Source organism: Oncorhynchus tshawytscha, linkage group LG31 (assembly GCF_018296145.1).
Source record: "Oncorhynchus tshawytscha isolate Ot180627B linkage group LG31, Otsh_v2.0, whole genome shotgun sequence".
NCBI lineage: Eukaryota > Metazoa > Chordata > Actinopteri > Salmoniformes > Salmonidae > Oncorhynchus > Oncorhynchus tshawytscha.
This window is the reverse complement of record NC_056459.1, coordinates 4,857,070-4,875,256: the sequence shown is the minus strand read 5'-3', so window position 1 is coordinate 4,875,256 and position 18,187 is coordinate 4,857,070. Positions and strand designations below refer to the sequence as shown.

The 18,187-nt window shown below is 43.2% G+C and overlaps 1 protein-coding gene across 3 annotated transcripts in view; it reads left to right on the top strand.

Moving 5' to 3' along the window:
• The window catches only part of angpt1 (angiopoietin 1), a 62,852-nt gene extending 51,355 nt beyond the window's left edge, over window positions 1–11,497 (top strand). For all 3 annotated transcript variants that reach the window (XM_024396078.1, XM_024396077.1, XM_024396079.2), the window contains exons 8-9: window positions 5,137–5,267; window positions 8,964–11,497. In XM_024396078.1, the coding sequence (XP_024251846.1) occupies window positions 5,137–5,267; window positions 8,964–9,127 (295 nt within the window). In that variant the 3' untranslated portion in view covers window positions 9,128–11,497. The remainder of the gene's footprint in view (window positions 1–5,136; window positions 5,268–8,963) is intronic.
• The last annotated feature ends 6,690 nt before the right edge of the window (window positions 11,498–18,187 follow it).

Genomic DNA, 18,187 nt, shown 5'->3' with positions numbered 1-18,187 from the left:
AACAGAGGAGGAGGATAAGGGTACGGCTAAAGGCTATAAGAACTGGTCATCTAGTGCGTTCGGGACAGAGAGTATAAGGAGCAGATTTCTGGGCGTGGAAGAATAGATTCAAGGCATAATGTACAGACAAGGGTATGGTAGGATGTGAGTACAGTGGAGGTAAACCTAGGCATTGAGTGATGATGAGAGAAGTTTTGTCTCTAGAGCCAGCAGTTAAGCCAGGTGAGGCCACTGCATGTGTAGGGGACAAAAGGGCTATCTAAGGCATATTGGGCAGGGCTGGCGGCTCTACAGTGAAATAAGACATCAATCACTAACCAAAACAGCAATAGACATGGCATATTGACATTAGGGAGAGGCATGTGTAGCCGAGTGAGCATAGGGTCCAATGAGTAGCAGTAGGTGAGTCAGGGACCCGATTCAGTAGTCGCTACTACGCTAGGCGAGCTGGAGACAGCTAGCAGGCCGGGGCTAGCAGATGGGCCTTCGGTGACGTCGCAACGGAAGAGCCTGTTGGTATTGTAGCTCAAGAATTAGCTGGTGGACCTCTTTAGCTAGCCGGGGATGGGCCTAGCTCGAGGCTAGCTTAAGGCTAACTGGTGCTTGTTTCGGGACAGAGACGTTAGACAGAAGTAGCCACTTGGATTGCAGCTAGCTAGCTGCGATGATCCAGTGTAAAGGTTCAGAGCATGCGGTAGGAATCCGGCGATGTGGTAGAGAAAAATAAGTCCGATATGCTCTGGGTTGATATTGCGCTGTGCAGACTGGCAGGTATTGACCGAGCTAAAGCTGGCTGGTGTCCGAGTTAACGGTGAAGATCACTAGCAGTGGCTAACTGACTACTAGCTAGTAGCTAGTTAATTGGCTAGCTTCTGATGGAGGTTCCGGTTCTAAAGTATAAAAATAGCAGACCGTACCACATTGGGTGAGGCGGGTTGCAGGAGAGTATATTCAGTCCGTAGATGGAAAGTGAGAATGAAAATACACTAAATATATCAGGGGAAAAAACAGAGGAAAACAATATTTACACGGGACAAGACAAAACACACATCCGACTGCTACGCCATCTTGGAACAAATCTGTGAAGTCTTGGAAATGGGCTGTGGCCCTGGCCTATCCACAGGTTGTTTAGCCGCAGTCTGACATGTCTCGCCCGTATGGAGGGGAAAGACATATTTATGATGTTCTCTATTTTGCAGTGTTTGGGGAGGAATGCCGCCTCCTCTGAGCACCCCTGATGTATGGACCTCTATGGCACGCGTGACTTATAGCACTTTAGGGCTGTGTTTTTTCCCCCAGCTATAGTGGAAGTCTCTGTTAAATGTAACTGTCGCTGGTTGAGCCTTGGTGGTTTGATAGAGCCTTACAGATACAGGAACTCAATTACTGCTAGCTTCATTTGCAGGCAGAAGAGTGAATTCAATCTAAACTGCTCTGTGAAATATGCTGCATAAATGCAGGTTTTTAGGTAAGCCTAATGCAAGTGGTTGAAACAGAAGAGAAGTGAGATAGATTGCAGCAGTTCTATCTTGATGCAGCATGATCTAATTCAGCCTAGAATGAGCAAACTCTACGTACTTTGTAGGACCAATATGGCCTAGCTGTGAAGTGTTGTTCTGTGCTTCTAAACATGGTGTTGTAGTTTTGACTTTACACTAATGATAGAGTGTTGCCCTAATGCAATTTCATCAAGCATCTTGGAGTTAAAAGCATTGACTGCAGGCAGGTTGGTTCCGTGGACGAGTCGATGCATATCGTGTCATTTGGCGCATAGAATACTCTATATGGTTCGGCAAGGATGTATTGACTATATTTTGGGAAAGCTTGGCTATTGTTGTCCCTTCAAGTTTCAAATGATCACTTAGTTTCATAAAACAACCATCCTCAACTGACCCCAATTTTGGTCACAAGGTAAAAATCTGTAATTCTGCCCCTGAGCACGGCAGTTAACCCACTGTTCCCCGGGCGCCGAGGACGTGGATGTCAATTAAGGCAGCCCCTCCGCGCCTCTCTGATTCAGAGGGGTTGGGTTAAACGCGGGACACATTTCAGTTGAGTACATTCAGTTGGACAACTGACTAGATATCCCCCTTTCCCTTTGCAATACTCCAGAGTCCTTTCCTTATTGCGATTGAAATCAAAATCTGCAACAAAGTGGTAATAATGATGTGTAGTATTAATACCATTACCATTTGTATTCCTTTTGAATATATCCTAATATCCAACATCCGACGATGAAAGAGCACTAACAAACCAGCATCCCCTTTAGACATTAGCAGAATGAGATGGCAGGGCACCAACACTTCTTCCCTCAGGCTGTCATTGAGAAAGCCCAAATCAATCTCCCACAATCCAACATTGTGTTTATTAATGAGCCTTGGCCAATCTAATTTGCTCAAGAGCCAATCAGATCGGCTCGGTTGGTCCTCAGAGGCTTTAAGGGTCCCGCATCGGTTGCGCAGATGTTTGACACTAGAGAAGAAATACAGCCTGTGACATGACACGCTAAACGTTTCTGCCGAGAAACAGAGACGGCAGAACAACTGCACTCACACAGGAAAACCGTCTCTTCCTCTTGAGCGAATCTGTTACTGCTGCCTCGGATCGCCCTACTTATCAGTTGAGCACATAATAGGCACGACATGACAGGACGCAGATGTCAATTGGAGTTGGATTAGCTGGTAAACTGTCTGGTAAATACACAACACACCCATTCAATACAGACCAAAACGATTTTAAGGTCAGACGAGTGTCATGGGGAGAATCCCTTTTCATGGCGTGTCTTGGCGATGTTTCTGTGTGCGGTCATAAGGCTGTGTAAATGTCTTCTAAATACACAGTCTGTGTCTGTTCTTTATCGGAGCAGTAGCAGGCTACATCCTGGACTGTGTGGGCCAGGAATTAGCATAAGTTACACTGCCAGGAAATTAAGCTGCGTTTTGGGATATGAGTGGTATAGGCCCTACGGTAGAGTATCTGCGAGGACTTCTGTTGTCTTGAAGGGTCAGTCGTGCTTCGGCACGTATCACAGATGAAGACTCACTACTCCCACCACACATACACACACACACTCAACTCCGACCCCCATAAATGCACACTATTTCATCACCCCACTACCATGTCTAATTTCAACATGTTCAATTCATACGACCTTTCTTTGATTTCGATATAACCACTGATTAGCCATGACTCTCCACTACATAGTACAGTATTGGTTTAGTGGCTTAGTTGCATACCGAACAGTGACATAGTCACTTCTTTCACCTCTCTCTGTACAAATCATCCATCTACACACCTGTCTAAAGACTTGCTCCAAGAATACACACCACTGACCGATGTCTCCACTTCATGAATCTAACCTGAAATCACATGGCTACAAGCATAAGTGTCAGTCAACCACATTTTGAGGGGCAACGGAATTGATCTTTGCATTAATTCATTGCACAGAGATTTTGTAAGATATATTTTACCGCCCTTCAGTTTCATTGGGCATGTCGTCTCTGGCTACACACTTTTCTTATCCACAACACTGCCACCAGTATTGCAGGTGAATACCTCCCCCCCCCAAAATAAAAGAAAACAGCCTATCCAACCTTTCTCATAGGAAAAAACACAACTTGACCAAGACTTGTTACCCGCCTACTCCCCTGTCCATTCTGATTGACGCCAATGGATCTCAGGAAATTATTTTGCTCAACAGAATATGATTCAGAGTGCAGAGCAGACACATTGGCAAGGTCCTCTAACAGTGTTTATTGGCTCTGAGAGTCCATCTTTGGGGAGAGAAAGCTCTTAGGCATGTGATAATGTGGGTTAGAGAAGGGCAGACCACAGAATGAGCTCCTAATGATGCAGGTCACAGCAGGATAGAGAAGACCCACAATACAGCATTTCTGCTCTCATACCAAGAGTGATTTTACAATTCGCAACAACAAACCCTCAAGTGTGTTTAGACACATATAGTTCCTATTCGTTTCCAGTTGAGGAGAACTGTTAGGGGCTGAGTGGCGAGAAATATCGAGTCGGATCTGATAATGGTAGTCACGGAGTGGGTGGATGGATGAGGAAAACTCTGAGGTGTATGGATTGGAGTCATTGACTCAATCGTCAGCAAGCTTCCAACGTTAGTCGATGTCAAGTATCCTAATGACATCGTAGCACAAATCTGCATTTGAGATGCAAGAGTACGCTTGTCAATCACCTCCTAAATCAACATTGTCTTGTCTCCTTCCAATGCCAGTCACTCAACCTAAAAATAGAACAGCACAAAACGCATTGTTCTGGGGACATGGCAGATGTCCGTAGATCAGCATGAGACAACAGCCCAACCCCAGCCACGGTGCCTCCAGACTGGGGCTCCGTCATGCTGGTCCCCCCTCCCCATCCTGTATGTTGCCCACTGGTTAACTGCGTCTCTCACCAGTACATCTGGAGCCCTGGTTGATTTACAGGTTCCACATGTGCAGGTTAGACTGAGCCGCCCTGCAGACAGCAGGCCTGCCATACTGTAACATGCAGTGGCTTAGGGTTAATATGCTTTCTCTCCACAAAAATAACCTACTATACGGTAATAGTAATAGGCCTGTCATAGTAAACGCAGGAGGACTCTGTGATCATTCTGACAGAGAATACTGTATCAATCTGTACTGTATGAACACAGGAGGGAAGACAGTGGGAATAGTGCATACACACAAGGAGAGACATTGTGCATCTGAGACGTACAGGACTAGGACCAGTAGGAGAGTAACAGTATGTAGCCTACTTGATGGTACCTCAGTGGGCTGTACCTGGGTCAGCCCTTAATGACTTGGTCTTTGGTCTCTCTGCTCCTGTTATACTGTAAATGGCTGCTCTGAGCCCTGCAGGTGAAAAACGTACGTTCCAGACAACTCTGTCTACCCTTCTCCCTATTTTCTCTCTCTTTAATGCGTTTATGTTGACTCAGGTGTAGAGACTGTTTGCAGAGCACATGCACACAGTCAGTCACTGCTGAAAATATAACTCTCTCAGGAGGTCTCTTACAGTTTGTTATGTCTTCTCTCCCTCTAAACCCCCTCTTCTATTCCGTCCTCCTCTTCCTGTATTCTTCTCCACTCTCCCTCCAATCCCCTTATTCTGTCCTCCTCCTCCTCTCAGACTGTTCCTGAAGAGTCACAGTGGGACAGCGGGCAGGCAGAGCAGTATGGTGATCCACGGGGCAGACTTCAGCACCAAGGACATGGACAATGACAACTGCATGTGCAAGTGTGCCCTCATGCTCACAGGGGGTAAGTACCAGTGTCCCCATAATGCACCACACTGCAGTGTTGAAAATATAGTTTACCAAGCTACCAATTGCGTCACAATGGAAGACGTTAAGCTACCCCTTAAAGTTGCTTTGAAAAAGTAGTTTACTACATCCAAACGACTTAGGGATAAATAATAATATCTAAATCTGAAAAGTCATAGACTACAAATTGAAAGAACAGGTCACTCTGGGGTCATATGTTAAAATAATGTGTAATTTAGCCTATTAAACACAAAAAAACGATGTTTCAAGTGAGAATTGGGCAGGTCTGATGCCGAAAAAGAAAGGCAATTCTTGCCTACTTCACCCATAATGCTCTATTTAGCAGTAGAGGCTGCTGAGAGGAGGATGGTTCATTATAATGGCTGGAACGGTGCGAATGGAATGGCATCAAACACCACTCCACCGATTCCGCTCCAGCCATTACCAGGAGCCCGTTCTCCCCAATTAAGGTGCCACCAACCTCCTGTGCTATCTAGTGATCTGGCAAGGGAGATCCCATAATGCACCACACTGAGAGATGGCACAAGAAGAGTCCCCACAAACCACCACCTCATGGCAGAAAGGAAGATTCATCTTATACAGAACAACATCATAAATGCAACATGCAACAATTTCAACGATTTTACTGAGTTACAGTCCATATAAGGAGATCAGTCAATTGAAATGAAATCATTAGGCCCTAATCTATGGATTTCACATGACTGGGCAGTGAGTGAGTGGGTGAGTTTTTCCCCACAAAACGGCTTTATTGCAGACAGAAAGACTCAGTTTCATCAGCTGTCCAGGTGGCTGGTGTTAGACGATCCCACATGTGAAGAAGCCGGATGTGGAGGTCCTGGGCTTGGGTGGTTAACCGTGATCTGAGGTTGTGAGGCCGGTTGGACGTACTGCCAAATTCTCTAATATGACGTTGGAAGTGGCTTATAGTAGAGATATTAACATTAAATTCTCTGGCAACAGCTCTGGACATATGTGGCATTGTGCTGGGTGACAAAACTGCACATTTTAGAGTGGCTTTTTACTGTCCCCAGCACAGGGTGCATCTGTGTAAAGATCATGCTGTTTAATCAGCTTCTTGATATGCCACACCTGTCCGGTGGATGGATTAACTTGGCAAAGGAGAAATGCTCACTAACAGGAAGGTAAACACATTTCCTGGATCTTTTATTTCAGCTCATGAAACATGGGACCAACACTTTACATGTTGCGTTTATATTTTTCTTAGTATAGTAATGCATCCTGGTCAATTGTCTAGAGAACTTGGTTCTACTACAAGACCAGCCTGACTCCGCCTAGCTCAAACCCTGACACTTGTTTGGGTTATTTTGGCACGGACCTGTGCATGTGGCATTGTACCACAGTACAGAGTAATGAGGCATGTGTGGAGCTTACTGCATCCTCTAACTTCTGCACCCACCACTCAACACAACAGCACATTAGGGGTTTCAAATGAGCACCACAAGTGTCCATGAGCCGGGCACCAAGTGTCAGGGAGATTCAAAATGACTCTAATTCTCGGGCAATTGTATCCACTCCGATCTAAGGACCGCATATTTTCCTCATTCAACCAGCCAGTCTCACAATCCAGCAGTGTGCTTAGCAGGGCACTGACTTAAAAAAAATTTAAACCATATTCACTGTAATAATATTTACATATTATCAGTGCAGTAGTAAGCGGTGGGGGAAATAGATGCATTGAGAAAAACATTAGTAACCAAAGAGGAGAAAAATATTAAGAAAGTAAGGTCAGTATGGCAATTACTTACATCAGAGGAGGTTGGTGGGAGGAGCTATAGGAGGACGGGCTCATTGTATGACTGGAATGGAATAAATCGAATAGTATCAAACACATACACCAAATGGAAACCACATGTTTGACTCTGTTCCATTTATTCCATTTCAGCCACTGAAATTAGCCCGTCCTCCTATAACTCCTCCCACCAGCCTCCACTGACCTACATACAGTGCATTCGGAAAGTATTCAGACCCCTTGGAACAGCCTTATTCTAAAATTGATTTACTCATCATTCTACACACTTGATTACCCCATAATGACGAAGCAAAAAAAGGCTATTATTCATTTTTGCAAATGTATAAAAAACGTAAATATTCCATTTACATAAGTATTCACCTCCCTGATCAAGGCTCTTCTCCCCCGATTGCTCAATTTGGAAGAGTCTTGGTGGTTCCAAAACCAGATGTCTCAGAGCTCAGATACCCCATAATGACGAAGCAAAAAAAGGCTTTTATTCATTTTTGCAAATGTATAAAAAACGTAAATATCCCATTTACATAAGTATTCACCTCCCTGATCAAGGCTCTTCTCCCCCGATTGCTCAATTTGGAAGAGTCTTGGTGGTTCCAAAACCAGATGTCTCAGAGCTCTAAGGACAATTCCTTCGACCTTGTGGCTTGGTTTTTGCTTTGACATGCACTGTCAACTCTGGGATCTTATATAGACAGGTGTGTGCCTTTCCAAATCATGTCCAATCAATTGAGTTTACCACAGATGGACTGTAATCAAGTTGTAGAAACATCTCAAGGATGTTCCATGGAAACTGGATGCACCTGAGCTCAATTCTGAGTCTCATAGCAAAGGGTTTGAATACTTATGTAAATAAGGTATTTCAGTTTTTAATTTGAAATACACTAGTAAAAATTTCGAAAAACTTGTTTTCCATTTGGCGTTATGGGGTATTGTGTGTAGATTGATGAGGATTTTTTTTGTATTTAATCCATTTTAAATAAGGCTGTAACAAAATGTGGAAAGAGTCAAGGGGTCTGAATACTTGCGGAATGCACCGTACATACATACAGTACAAGCTCAGTCATACTGAACAGACCTAACCCAGGCCTACTGTATGTTCACTAGTGTAACTGAGGTGACAATGACAAAAGACTATCCGGTTCTGGAAACAGATCACCAACTGTTTCTAGCGGGGGCAGCTGTTTTTACAAGATATAGTAAAAGCTCGGCCCTGGAAACACAAGTCACAGGGAACCAATGAGAAACCTTTATCAACGTGACACCCATGCTAAAGGCAAGGACAGTGGTACTAACTGTGGGACTCACTGGTAGGTCTTCTGTGAAATGCCACAGCCCAAACTGGCACTGGTATTTAGGCCTGAGGGGAAAGGCTATGCCCCAACCTCCGATTGACAACGTCACACCAGCCACACGATGAAATGGAAAGATTTGTGTTGCTCATTTTCATGTGCTCTTTGGTGCTAGTAATGTATTTTGATTAAAAAAAGTATATGCAAAGGTTAAGCGAGAAGAAGGAAGGGGTACAACAGCGTCATATGCAGGGAATGCAATTCTTACAAATGCCATGCACAACAGAGCCTATTTGAGCCCATTCACCCTTTCTCGAAATACCATTGGGTGTAAACAGGTCCCAAAAGTGGTTAACAACAGGTATCGGCAACCCCTGTGTACCTACACCACAGTGACCAGATACCTTTGTGATTATGTCTGAACCACTGCTATAGCTAGTGTTGGAGTTCACGTAGGCACACTGTCAAGGTTCAACATTACAGAACCAGAACAGAGAAATTCAATGTGAAGTTTACGGTCTTTCTTTTAGCGTTTCATACACACTAATGTTTGTTTTTGTCATAGGGGTTTAAAAAAAATCTCATTCTCTCCCCCCTCCGTTCTTGCTCTGCCCAGGTTGGTGGTTCGACGCCTGCGGCCCGTCCAACCTCAACGGAATGTACTTCACCAAAGGGCAACACGTCGGGAAGCTAAATGGCATCAAGTGGCACTACTTTAAGGGTCCCAGCTACTCGCTACGAGCAACAACCATGATGATTCGACCACTGGACTTCTCATAGACATCAAGTGCATCTGAAATGGCACCCTATTCTCTATGTAGTGCAATACCCGGTTCAAATTAGTGCACTATATAGGGAATAGGGTGCCATTTCAGATGCAGTGTTAGACCTTCTGCCCACGCTCTCTGTTAGACCACTGGGACAACTATATTGGGAGGAACGCTTCCTGCTTTACCCTGTTACTATCGTCTCACCATAACGACTTTGGACGGAGGTGAACTCTACACCACCTGGCTGTTGCTTGGTAACTATACTCCAGGTGTCGGCCTGGAAGTGTGGTTGGAGAGAAGCGGGCTTGTGGAACGAGAGGGGTCCCGTCTTATCACGTAGCTGACCTGCGACTGGTGAACTTGCTGCAGTTGGAGGACATACTTTAGCTTTGCTCTTTTTTATATTTGAGGCATAAACTCAAGTAGAGTTCAGCTCTCAGCTCTCACCCCAGGCCTGTGGACTACTGGACGCCTCTCCTTTTTGGGAACTAACTGCAACATGGCAGCTTTGTCTGTATAGATAGACTACCCATAGACTACATGAGAGACTGCATAGACTCTTTCAGACTACATGACTCCCTATGAACTCTGTGCATCTGGAATGTCCTCACAACCATACGGGAGATATATACATTTTTATAGAGGTGTGGCACAAAGACATTGGGACAGTGAACAATGTTTTGTATTTCATGCTTTTTATTCCTATATAGCCTCTAATACATTTGGCGTGTTTTCTCTTCTTTTTTACATAAGCCTCTCTGGATCGTTTCTGGAGAGGAAAAACCACAAGCTCACAGCTTACAAGGTCACCTTCCATATAACATGTTGGTCTCATATGTACTGCGGACGCCAAAGGCAGTTCTGAGAAAAAGTATGGCTCAGTATACGGTTTTGCTGCCACTTATATAGTTGTTGTCCTGACAGAGTGCAATGATTATCTTCAAAGTTCAAGATGCCATGTTATTATTGGATTTGGCCACGGATGGGGATTTATCTGCATTTGCTATTGGCTGACAAACAACCAATGGTTGCCAAGGTTCAATATTTGTTGATGTATTTGTTGATTCCTCATTTAAGTACGAAAAAGAACATACTGTAATGAAGGCAGGTTGCATGTAATATTAAGTCAACTGGTATAACTGTGTATGAGAAGGACAACATTATTTGTTATACCAAACCAATTGAAGGTAGTGTATATTATATCATACTTATCTTTATCTTATGTGTATCTGTATGATAATGGTCAGTTTCCCATCTCAAGTATTGTCATACATCTAGCCCCCTAAAACGTATATGGACATGGATGGTGTAATTCTAACTTTCCTGAGAGATTTGAAATCCTTTGGACATCAGATTTGGATTTTAGATTTGAAAACACTATCATATTGGGCAATAGCAAAGTCTAGACATTTGGACCATTCCGACCACATATAAAGCCCTACCGAGAAATGGTGAGTGCTTGGATCGGCGCTATTAGAGTAAAATATAATAATCTACTCAACAAATGTGTTACCAGTTTAAATGTTGGCCTAATTGATGTTATGCTGTCTACAATGACTCGATCCACGATCTCATACATGTTCCCTTCAAATGGTACTCCTCAGTTTGCTTTGCTTTTGCAATCCCATGGCTTTAAAAAGGGGAAGAGGTTATGTCATGGAGTAATCACCTTTTTATGACTTCGGAGGTGCTGTAGGGGCCTTGACAGAAATGTGATCTGTCCATATTTTGAGCTCTAACCACTGACCAAAAGACATGTCCCGTTTTATTGGAAAAGCCCCACAACGTCCCTCGAATGTTTCTTTGCTTAGACAGACGACCGCACTGAACCCAATATCCAGACAGATCTGTCTCTTTCATCAATGCAGCTTAGAAACTGTCGTTTTAATAACGCTTAGCTGAAGCATAAAATGGATGATTCATTTAAGTGTAGTGTGTGTACTTGTATTGCATTACTGCCAGCATGAAACAACAAGAAAGAATATACGGTTTAATATACAGTATTACTAAGGGTAGGCTGCATATACATGTTGAAGAAGGACACATGGTATCTGGAACTCATTACTATGAAATTCCATGTTTATTAACATACTCAAATTGTATAATTTAATGAGTGCATATGTAAAATTACTTTCCTGAGGAAAGCTACTCCTTTTCGTTTTTGTTCCTCCAGAATCACTGTGGTGTTTGAAGTTGAGCATAAAATATAGAAGCAATAATAATAACAGTTGAGAAACGTGCTTTAAATGATTCTGCTTTTACCTCATTAAACTGTCGATTTTCTATTTTATTTAAACTACATTTTTTTGTAACAAGTTGTCAAAATGCCATGTTTTTGGACGAAATAAAAAAAAAGCATGTGATGCACTAATGTTTTCAATTTGGTTATGCATTGGGTGTTTTTTGATGTACAATGTGTTGATTTTGAAACTGACCGCTTTTGGAGTCACAGGGCGATTGAAATCAAATCTCCTCTCCTTCCTTCATTCCCGTAGTCGCCCATCGATCCAAATGGTCAAGGCGGTGAGCGAGTCGAGATCCATCGGTATTTCCCAGCCTCCAATCTCGTCCTTTACTTCCTCCGATACTCCGTGCCGGGAACATGACGAACAGCGCTTCCGGTTCCAGGCACTCTCAGCTGCCAACGTGCGGAAATCCACCTCATAGTCTGCCACACTGCGGGAGTCTTGCCAAAGTTGGAGCAACTTCCGGGCAGCCACTCTTCCGGACAATGGAGCAAAGTAGCCACCATTTGCCTTGATGACAGCTTTGCACACTCTTGGCATTCTCTCAACCAGCTTCATGAGGTAGTGGAATGCATTTCAATTAACAGGTGTGCTTTGTTAAATCTTAAGTTTTGAAATTTATTTTCTTGTTAATGCGTTTGAGCCAATCAGTCGTGTTGTGTCAAGGTAGGGGTGGTATACAGAAGACACCAGGTCTATATTATGGCAAGAACAACTCAAATAATCAAAGACAAACAACAGTCCATTGTTACTTTAAGACATGAAGGTCAGTCAATACGGAACATTTCTTCAAGTGCAGTCGCAATAATTATCAAGTGCTATGATTAAACTGGCTCTCATGAGGACCGCCACAGGAAAGGAAAGTCCAGAGTTCCCTCTGCTGCAGAGTATAAGTTCATTAGAGTTACCAGCCCAAATAAATGCGTCACAGAGTTCAAGTAACAGACACATCTCAACATCAATTGTTCAGAGGAGACTGTGTGAATCAGGCCTTCAGGGTCGAATTCCTGCAAAGAAACCACTACTAAAGGACACCAATAAGAAGAAAATACTTTCTTGGGTGAAGAAACACGAGCAATAGACATTAGAGCGGTGGAAGCATGTCCTTTGGTCTGATGAGTCCAAATTTGAGATTTGTGGTTCCAACCGCGGAGTAGGTGAACGGATGATCTCTGCATGTGTGGTTCCCATCGTGATGCATGGAGGAGGAGGTGTGATGGGGTGGGGGTGCTTGGCTGGTGACATTGCCAGTGATTTTTTTTTTTTAATTCGAGGCACACTTAACCAGCATGGCTACCACAACATTCTGCAGTGATATGCCATCCCATCTGGTTTGCGCTTAGTGGGACTATAATTTGTTTTTCAACAGGACAATGACCCAACACACCTCCAGGCTGTGTAAGGGCAACTTAGTGAAATTAGTCAAATTAGTCAAATTAAAGAAAACCCTTGAATGAGTAGGTGTCCAAACTTTTGTCTGGTATTGTATGTAAAAGTGATATTTCATTTATTTATTTATACATTTGCAAAAATGTATAAAAAACTGTTTTTGCTTTGTCATTATGGGGTGTTGTGTGTGGGTTGATGAGGATTATTTTTTAAATCCATTTCAGAATAAGACTGTAATGTAACAAACTGTGGAAAAAGTGAAGTGGTCTGAATACATTCCGAATGCACTGTATACCTTTCAGAACATTTCCCCTAATATTGTTAGCCTACCTCCTCTTTCTCTCTCTATTGTTGCTTCATTCCTTTATCTCTTTCAACAGTTAACAGAAATACGTTTTGTTGTCCTTATCATACCATAGACTATGCTGCAGCAAATGCAGGCCTACCTGCCACAAGAAAAAAAGTTAACTTTCTGAGATGATAGGTCTACATACATTGTGAACTGTGCTCCCTACTGAGATGGGCTGTCTGTCTGTCCCGACCCTGAGTGCAGTGGTGGAAAAAGTACCCAATTATCATAAAATAATCATAAAATAATTATCGTAAAAGAAAAGATACCTTTATAGGAAATGACTCAAGTAAAAGTGAAAGTCACCCAGTAAAATACTACTTGAGTAAAGTCTTAAAGTATTTGTTTTTAAATATACTTAAGTATCAAAGGCAAATGTAATTGCTAAGATATACTTAAGTATCAAAAGTAAAAGTATAAATAATTTCAAATTCCTTATATTAAGCAAACCAGGTGGCACAATTTGTGTTTTTTTAATTTATGGATAGCCAGGGACACACTCCAACAGCATAATTTGCAAACAAAGCATTTGTGTTTAGTCAGTCCACAAGATCAGAGGCAGTAGAGATGTCCAGGGATGTTCTCTTGATAAGTGTGTGAATTGGACCACTTTCCTGCCCTGCAAAAGCACTGTGGTATTTCCTTCATGGTTGATGAGGATCTCCATATGGCAAATGGACAGTCCCTTACTAGACGTCCAAGGGTGTTATTAAAATAGGCCAACGGCCTCAGGTTGTCCCCTAGAGCCTGGTCCCCTGGGAAGTCAACAAATAAAGTTTCCAGGACACACTGTTTCCGCGATTTAACATTTGAAATTGTGGGACTTTTTCCTGCTGTTCTGGAAAATTCCACCTGAAAGCGACTGGCTCTATTGGGCAAATGGACATTTCATCACCAAATGGACATGGCCATTTCCAGGAAACGGAACAGATTTCAAAGACAAAACTCGGTGAGCACAGGGGTGGCCAAATGTACTTTTAGCCCAGAAACAAGATGGCATCGAGGCCACAACACTCGTAAGAGTTAATGCACATTTTGTGGGATTAAAGGTTGAAAACGATAATACAGTGCTAATTTGACCGCTTAACGTTGAAGTACATAAGCCTAGTGTCACGCCCGACGTTTTATTTCTCTATTTGGTTAGGTCAGGGTGTGATGTGGGGTGGGCATTCTATGTTTTGTTTTCTATGTTTCTTTATTTCTATGTTTTGGCCAGGTATGGTTCTCAATCAGGGACAGCTGTCTATCGTTGTCTCTGATTGGGAATCATACTTAGGTAGCCCCTTTTCCCTCCTTTCAGTGTGGGTAGTTAACTTTGTTTGTGGCACTTATCCCTGTAAGCTTCACGGTCGTTTGTATTGTTTATTGTTTTGTTGGCGACATGATTTAATAAAAGGAAAATGTACTCTCACCACGCTGCGCGTGGGTCTTCCTTCAACGACAGTCGTGACAGAACTAACCACCAATAAACACCACCAAAGGACCTAGCAGCATGGTAAAGAGGATTCCTGGACATGGGAGGAGATCCTGGACGGAAAGGGACCCTGGACGCAGGCCGGGGAGTATCTCCGTCCAGGGGAGGAGATGGAGGCAGCTAAGGCGGAGTGGCAGCGATATATGAGGAGGCAAGTCAGCGAAGCAGGCGCAAGAGGCAGCCCCCCCAAGAAATGTGGGGGGGGGCACACGGGGAGATTGGCGGAGTCGGATATTAGACCTGAGCCAACTCCCCGTGCTTAACGTGGGGTGCATGTGACTGGTCAGGCACCGTGTTATGGGGTGATGCGCACAGTGTCTCGAGTGAGCATTCTCAGGCCGGTGTGCTCTGTGCCAGCGTCCCGCATTTGCCGGGTGGAAGTGGGCATCCAGCCAGAACGGGTTGTGCCAGCTCTGTGCTCGAGACCGCCAGTGCGCCTCCACGGCCCAGTGTATCCGGTGCCTCTGCCAAGGCCTCTGCCAAGGACAAAGCCTCCTGTATGTCTCCCCAGCCTGGTGAGTCCTGTGCCTGCTCCCAGAGCCAGGCCTTCTGTGTGTCTCTCCACTCCAGTGATGATCCATGGCTCGAAGCCTCCAGTGATGAGGGGTCCCTGGACACCCTCGTTGTCGGGCCCTGCATTGGAGGCCGTCTCTGGGAGCCCCAGAGACGGCCTCCAATGCAGGGCCCGACAACGAGGGTGCCCAGTCCGGGGCCCGCTACAAGGGTCCCCGCACCAGAGGTGAGCCAGTGGTGGAGCGTGTTCTGCGTCCCGCACCTGAGCCTGCACCGCGGATAGATGCCACCCAGACCCTCCCCTATTGGTTCAGCCAGAGTATGCACCTTTGGGGGGGTGTACTGTCACGCGCTGACCTTAGAGATCATTTTTATGTCTCTATTTGGTTTGGTCAGGGTGTGATTTGGGGTGGGTATTCTATGTTCTATTATTTGTATTTCTATGTTTGGCCGGGTAGGGTTCTCAATCAGCGACAGCTGTCAATCGTTGTCTCTGATTGAGAACCATACTTAGGTAGCCCTTTTCTCACCTGTCTTTGTGGGAAGTTGACTTTGTTTATGGAACATAGCCTTTAGCTTCACAGGTTTGTTTTGTAGTGTTTATTGTTTTGTTCAGCGTCTTTTCATTCTAATAAAGAAAATGTACGCTCACCACGTCCAGTTCTTTCAATGGCCGTGACAACAACAACAATACAACAAATACATTGATCATCTCAGCAAGGTTTTACCCGTGGTTGTGGAGCTGGGGAGAAATGCAACTAAAATGTAGCTTAAATAAACATCTGCATTTTTAATGTAGTTTTTTCTCGTTATTTTATCAATGAAAGCATAAAGAGATTGATGAAGAACTGTTAGTGCCAAATTGGGTGATTTTCACACCTACAACAGCCGGACTATGAAGAGTTGCGTGTCAATTCATAAACCATGTGCCATGGAATCTCTTCCCAACTATTTCGCAATCCATATGGTTTTCCAACATTTTGCGGTTGCATGAGGTCTTGAGTTAGAAATCTAACACTTTAGAGTACTTAAGCATCGAATACATTGCAAATTGGGGGATTTTCACACCTACAGTCACCAGGCTATGAAGAGTCTATTGTCCTGCTAATAGGAAACATTGTTTGCATGATCGGCTACAGTACTACAGTACCACTGTCACGCCCTGACCATAGAGAGCCTTTTTATTCTCTATTTTGGTTGGTCGGGGTGTGACTAGGGTGGGTGATCTAGTGCATTTATTTCTATGTTGGCCTGGTATCGTTCCCAATCAGAGGCAGCTGTTTATCGTTGTCTCTGATTGGGGATCATATTTAGGCAGCCATTTCCCCGCTGGTTTTTGTGGGATCTTGTTTCTGTGTAGTTGCCTGTGAGCACTGCTTGAGCGTCACGTATTGTTTATTCTTCTTTGTTTTTGTGAGTTTCATTTTTATTAAACATGTGGAACTATATGTTCGCTGCGCCTTGGTCCGTTAATTCATTAGACGATTGTGACAACTACAGTACAGTTGTGAAAAACAAGTGTTTGAAAACCTGTTTCCAAAAATTCTTCCAGCTTTCCATCACTGCTGTAAATAAAACACATCTGGTTTACATCTTGTTAACATTCTTTATTGTAACCACAACGTCACAAATCATTTGTATCTACCTTTCCAATTACTTTTAGTTTGACATGTACAAATGTGAACTTTTCATGTAATTTTTCCTTAAATCCAGTTCGGATTTAAGTATAACTTTTGTATGACTGACGCCTTTAGTGAGTGGTCAAATCGGGACAGTTGTAAATCATGCAGCGCCTTGTGTCACGAGCAAAGATTTTAGAGAAACAACAAATGTCGGTACATATATGTGTCTTATATCGGCTGAAATCTTAAATTCTTGTTAATATAACTGCACTGTCCAATTTACAGTAGCTATTACTGCGGAAAAATGCCATGCTATTGTTCGAGGAGAGCTCCTAACAACAAAACACTTTTTTCACCGTGATAGGTTTGATAAATTCACCTCTGAAGGTGAAATGTGTACTTACATTCTGAAATCTTGCTCTGGTTTATCATCCAAAGGGTCTCAGAGATAACATGAAGTGTGGTTTGGTTAGATAAAATCATTTTTCATATGCTGAAAAGGTCCATATAGCATGTACAATCGATTTTGTATTTCCACTTGTTCAATTTGCAAAGAAAGGAATCTGTGAAAATCTAACCCTAAACATTGTTTCAACCTGTCAAATCACATTCGTATGTATTCCTCAGAGATCCTAGAATGTATCCAGACTTCACTATATCATTAGGGGTGTAGTATATCCTAGAGGACACCAAATTTGGTTAGAGAGTGACGCCTTCATGGCACGCCGATGACGCGGCCGGTCTTCATTTGATCGACTGTATCTTTGTCAAATAAACACCAATCGGGGTCAAACAAAGCTAGCTAGATAGCCAATGAGCTGGGCTTTAAGGGAGTATAACCCTGTATATGTCGCAGGTGATGTAGGTGCTAATGTAGGTGCTAACCTTTTACGACAGCATGCCTTTTCCTTTTGGACAAAAATGATAAGAATATTCAGAGTTATGAAGTTATGAAAACGGGTTGTTTTTGCAAATGTTGAACTTACATTATAGCTACTAATACTGGAAAAGCTAAATCCAAGTCCTAGTATACAGATTTGACGATATTCTTGCCGAAAAATGTAACATGAATGCAAATGTCTCCAAATGTACCTGGGTGACTTCACACTAAATGTCATGTAGTTCGCTCATACTTCAAGTTATCCGTCTGAAACTTTGCATGTCCACTGCTGCCATCTTGTGGACATCATCGTAATTACCACCAGAGTGATAGCTAGAACTGGGACCTTTCTCTTGCATTTCAAAGATGGTGGTAGAAAAAAAACTGTTTTTTTCTTTGTATTTTCTTCTACCAGATCTATTGTGTTATATTCTTCTACATTCAATTCACATTTCCACAAACTTCAAAGTTTTTTCCTTTCAAATGGTACCAAGAATATGCATATCTTTGCTTCAGGGCCTGAGCTACAGGCAGTTAGATTTGGTATGTCATTTTAGGTAAAAATTGAAAAAAAAGGGGGCTATCCCTAAGAAGTTT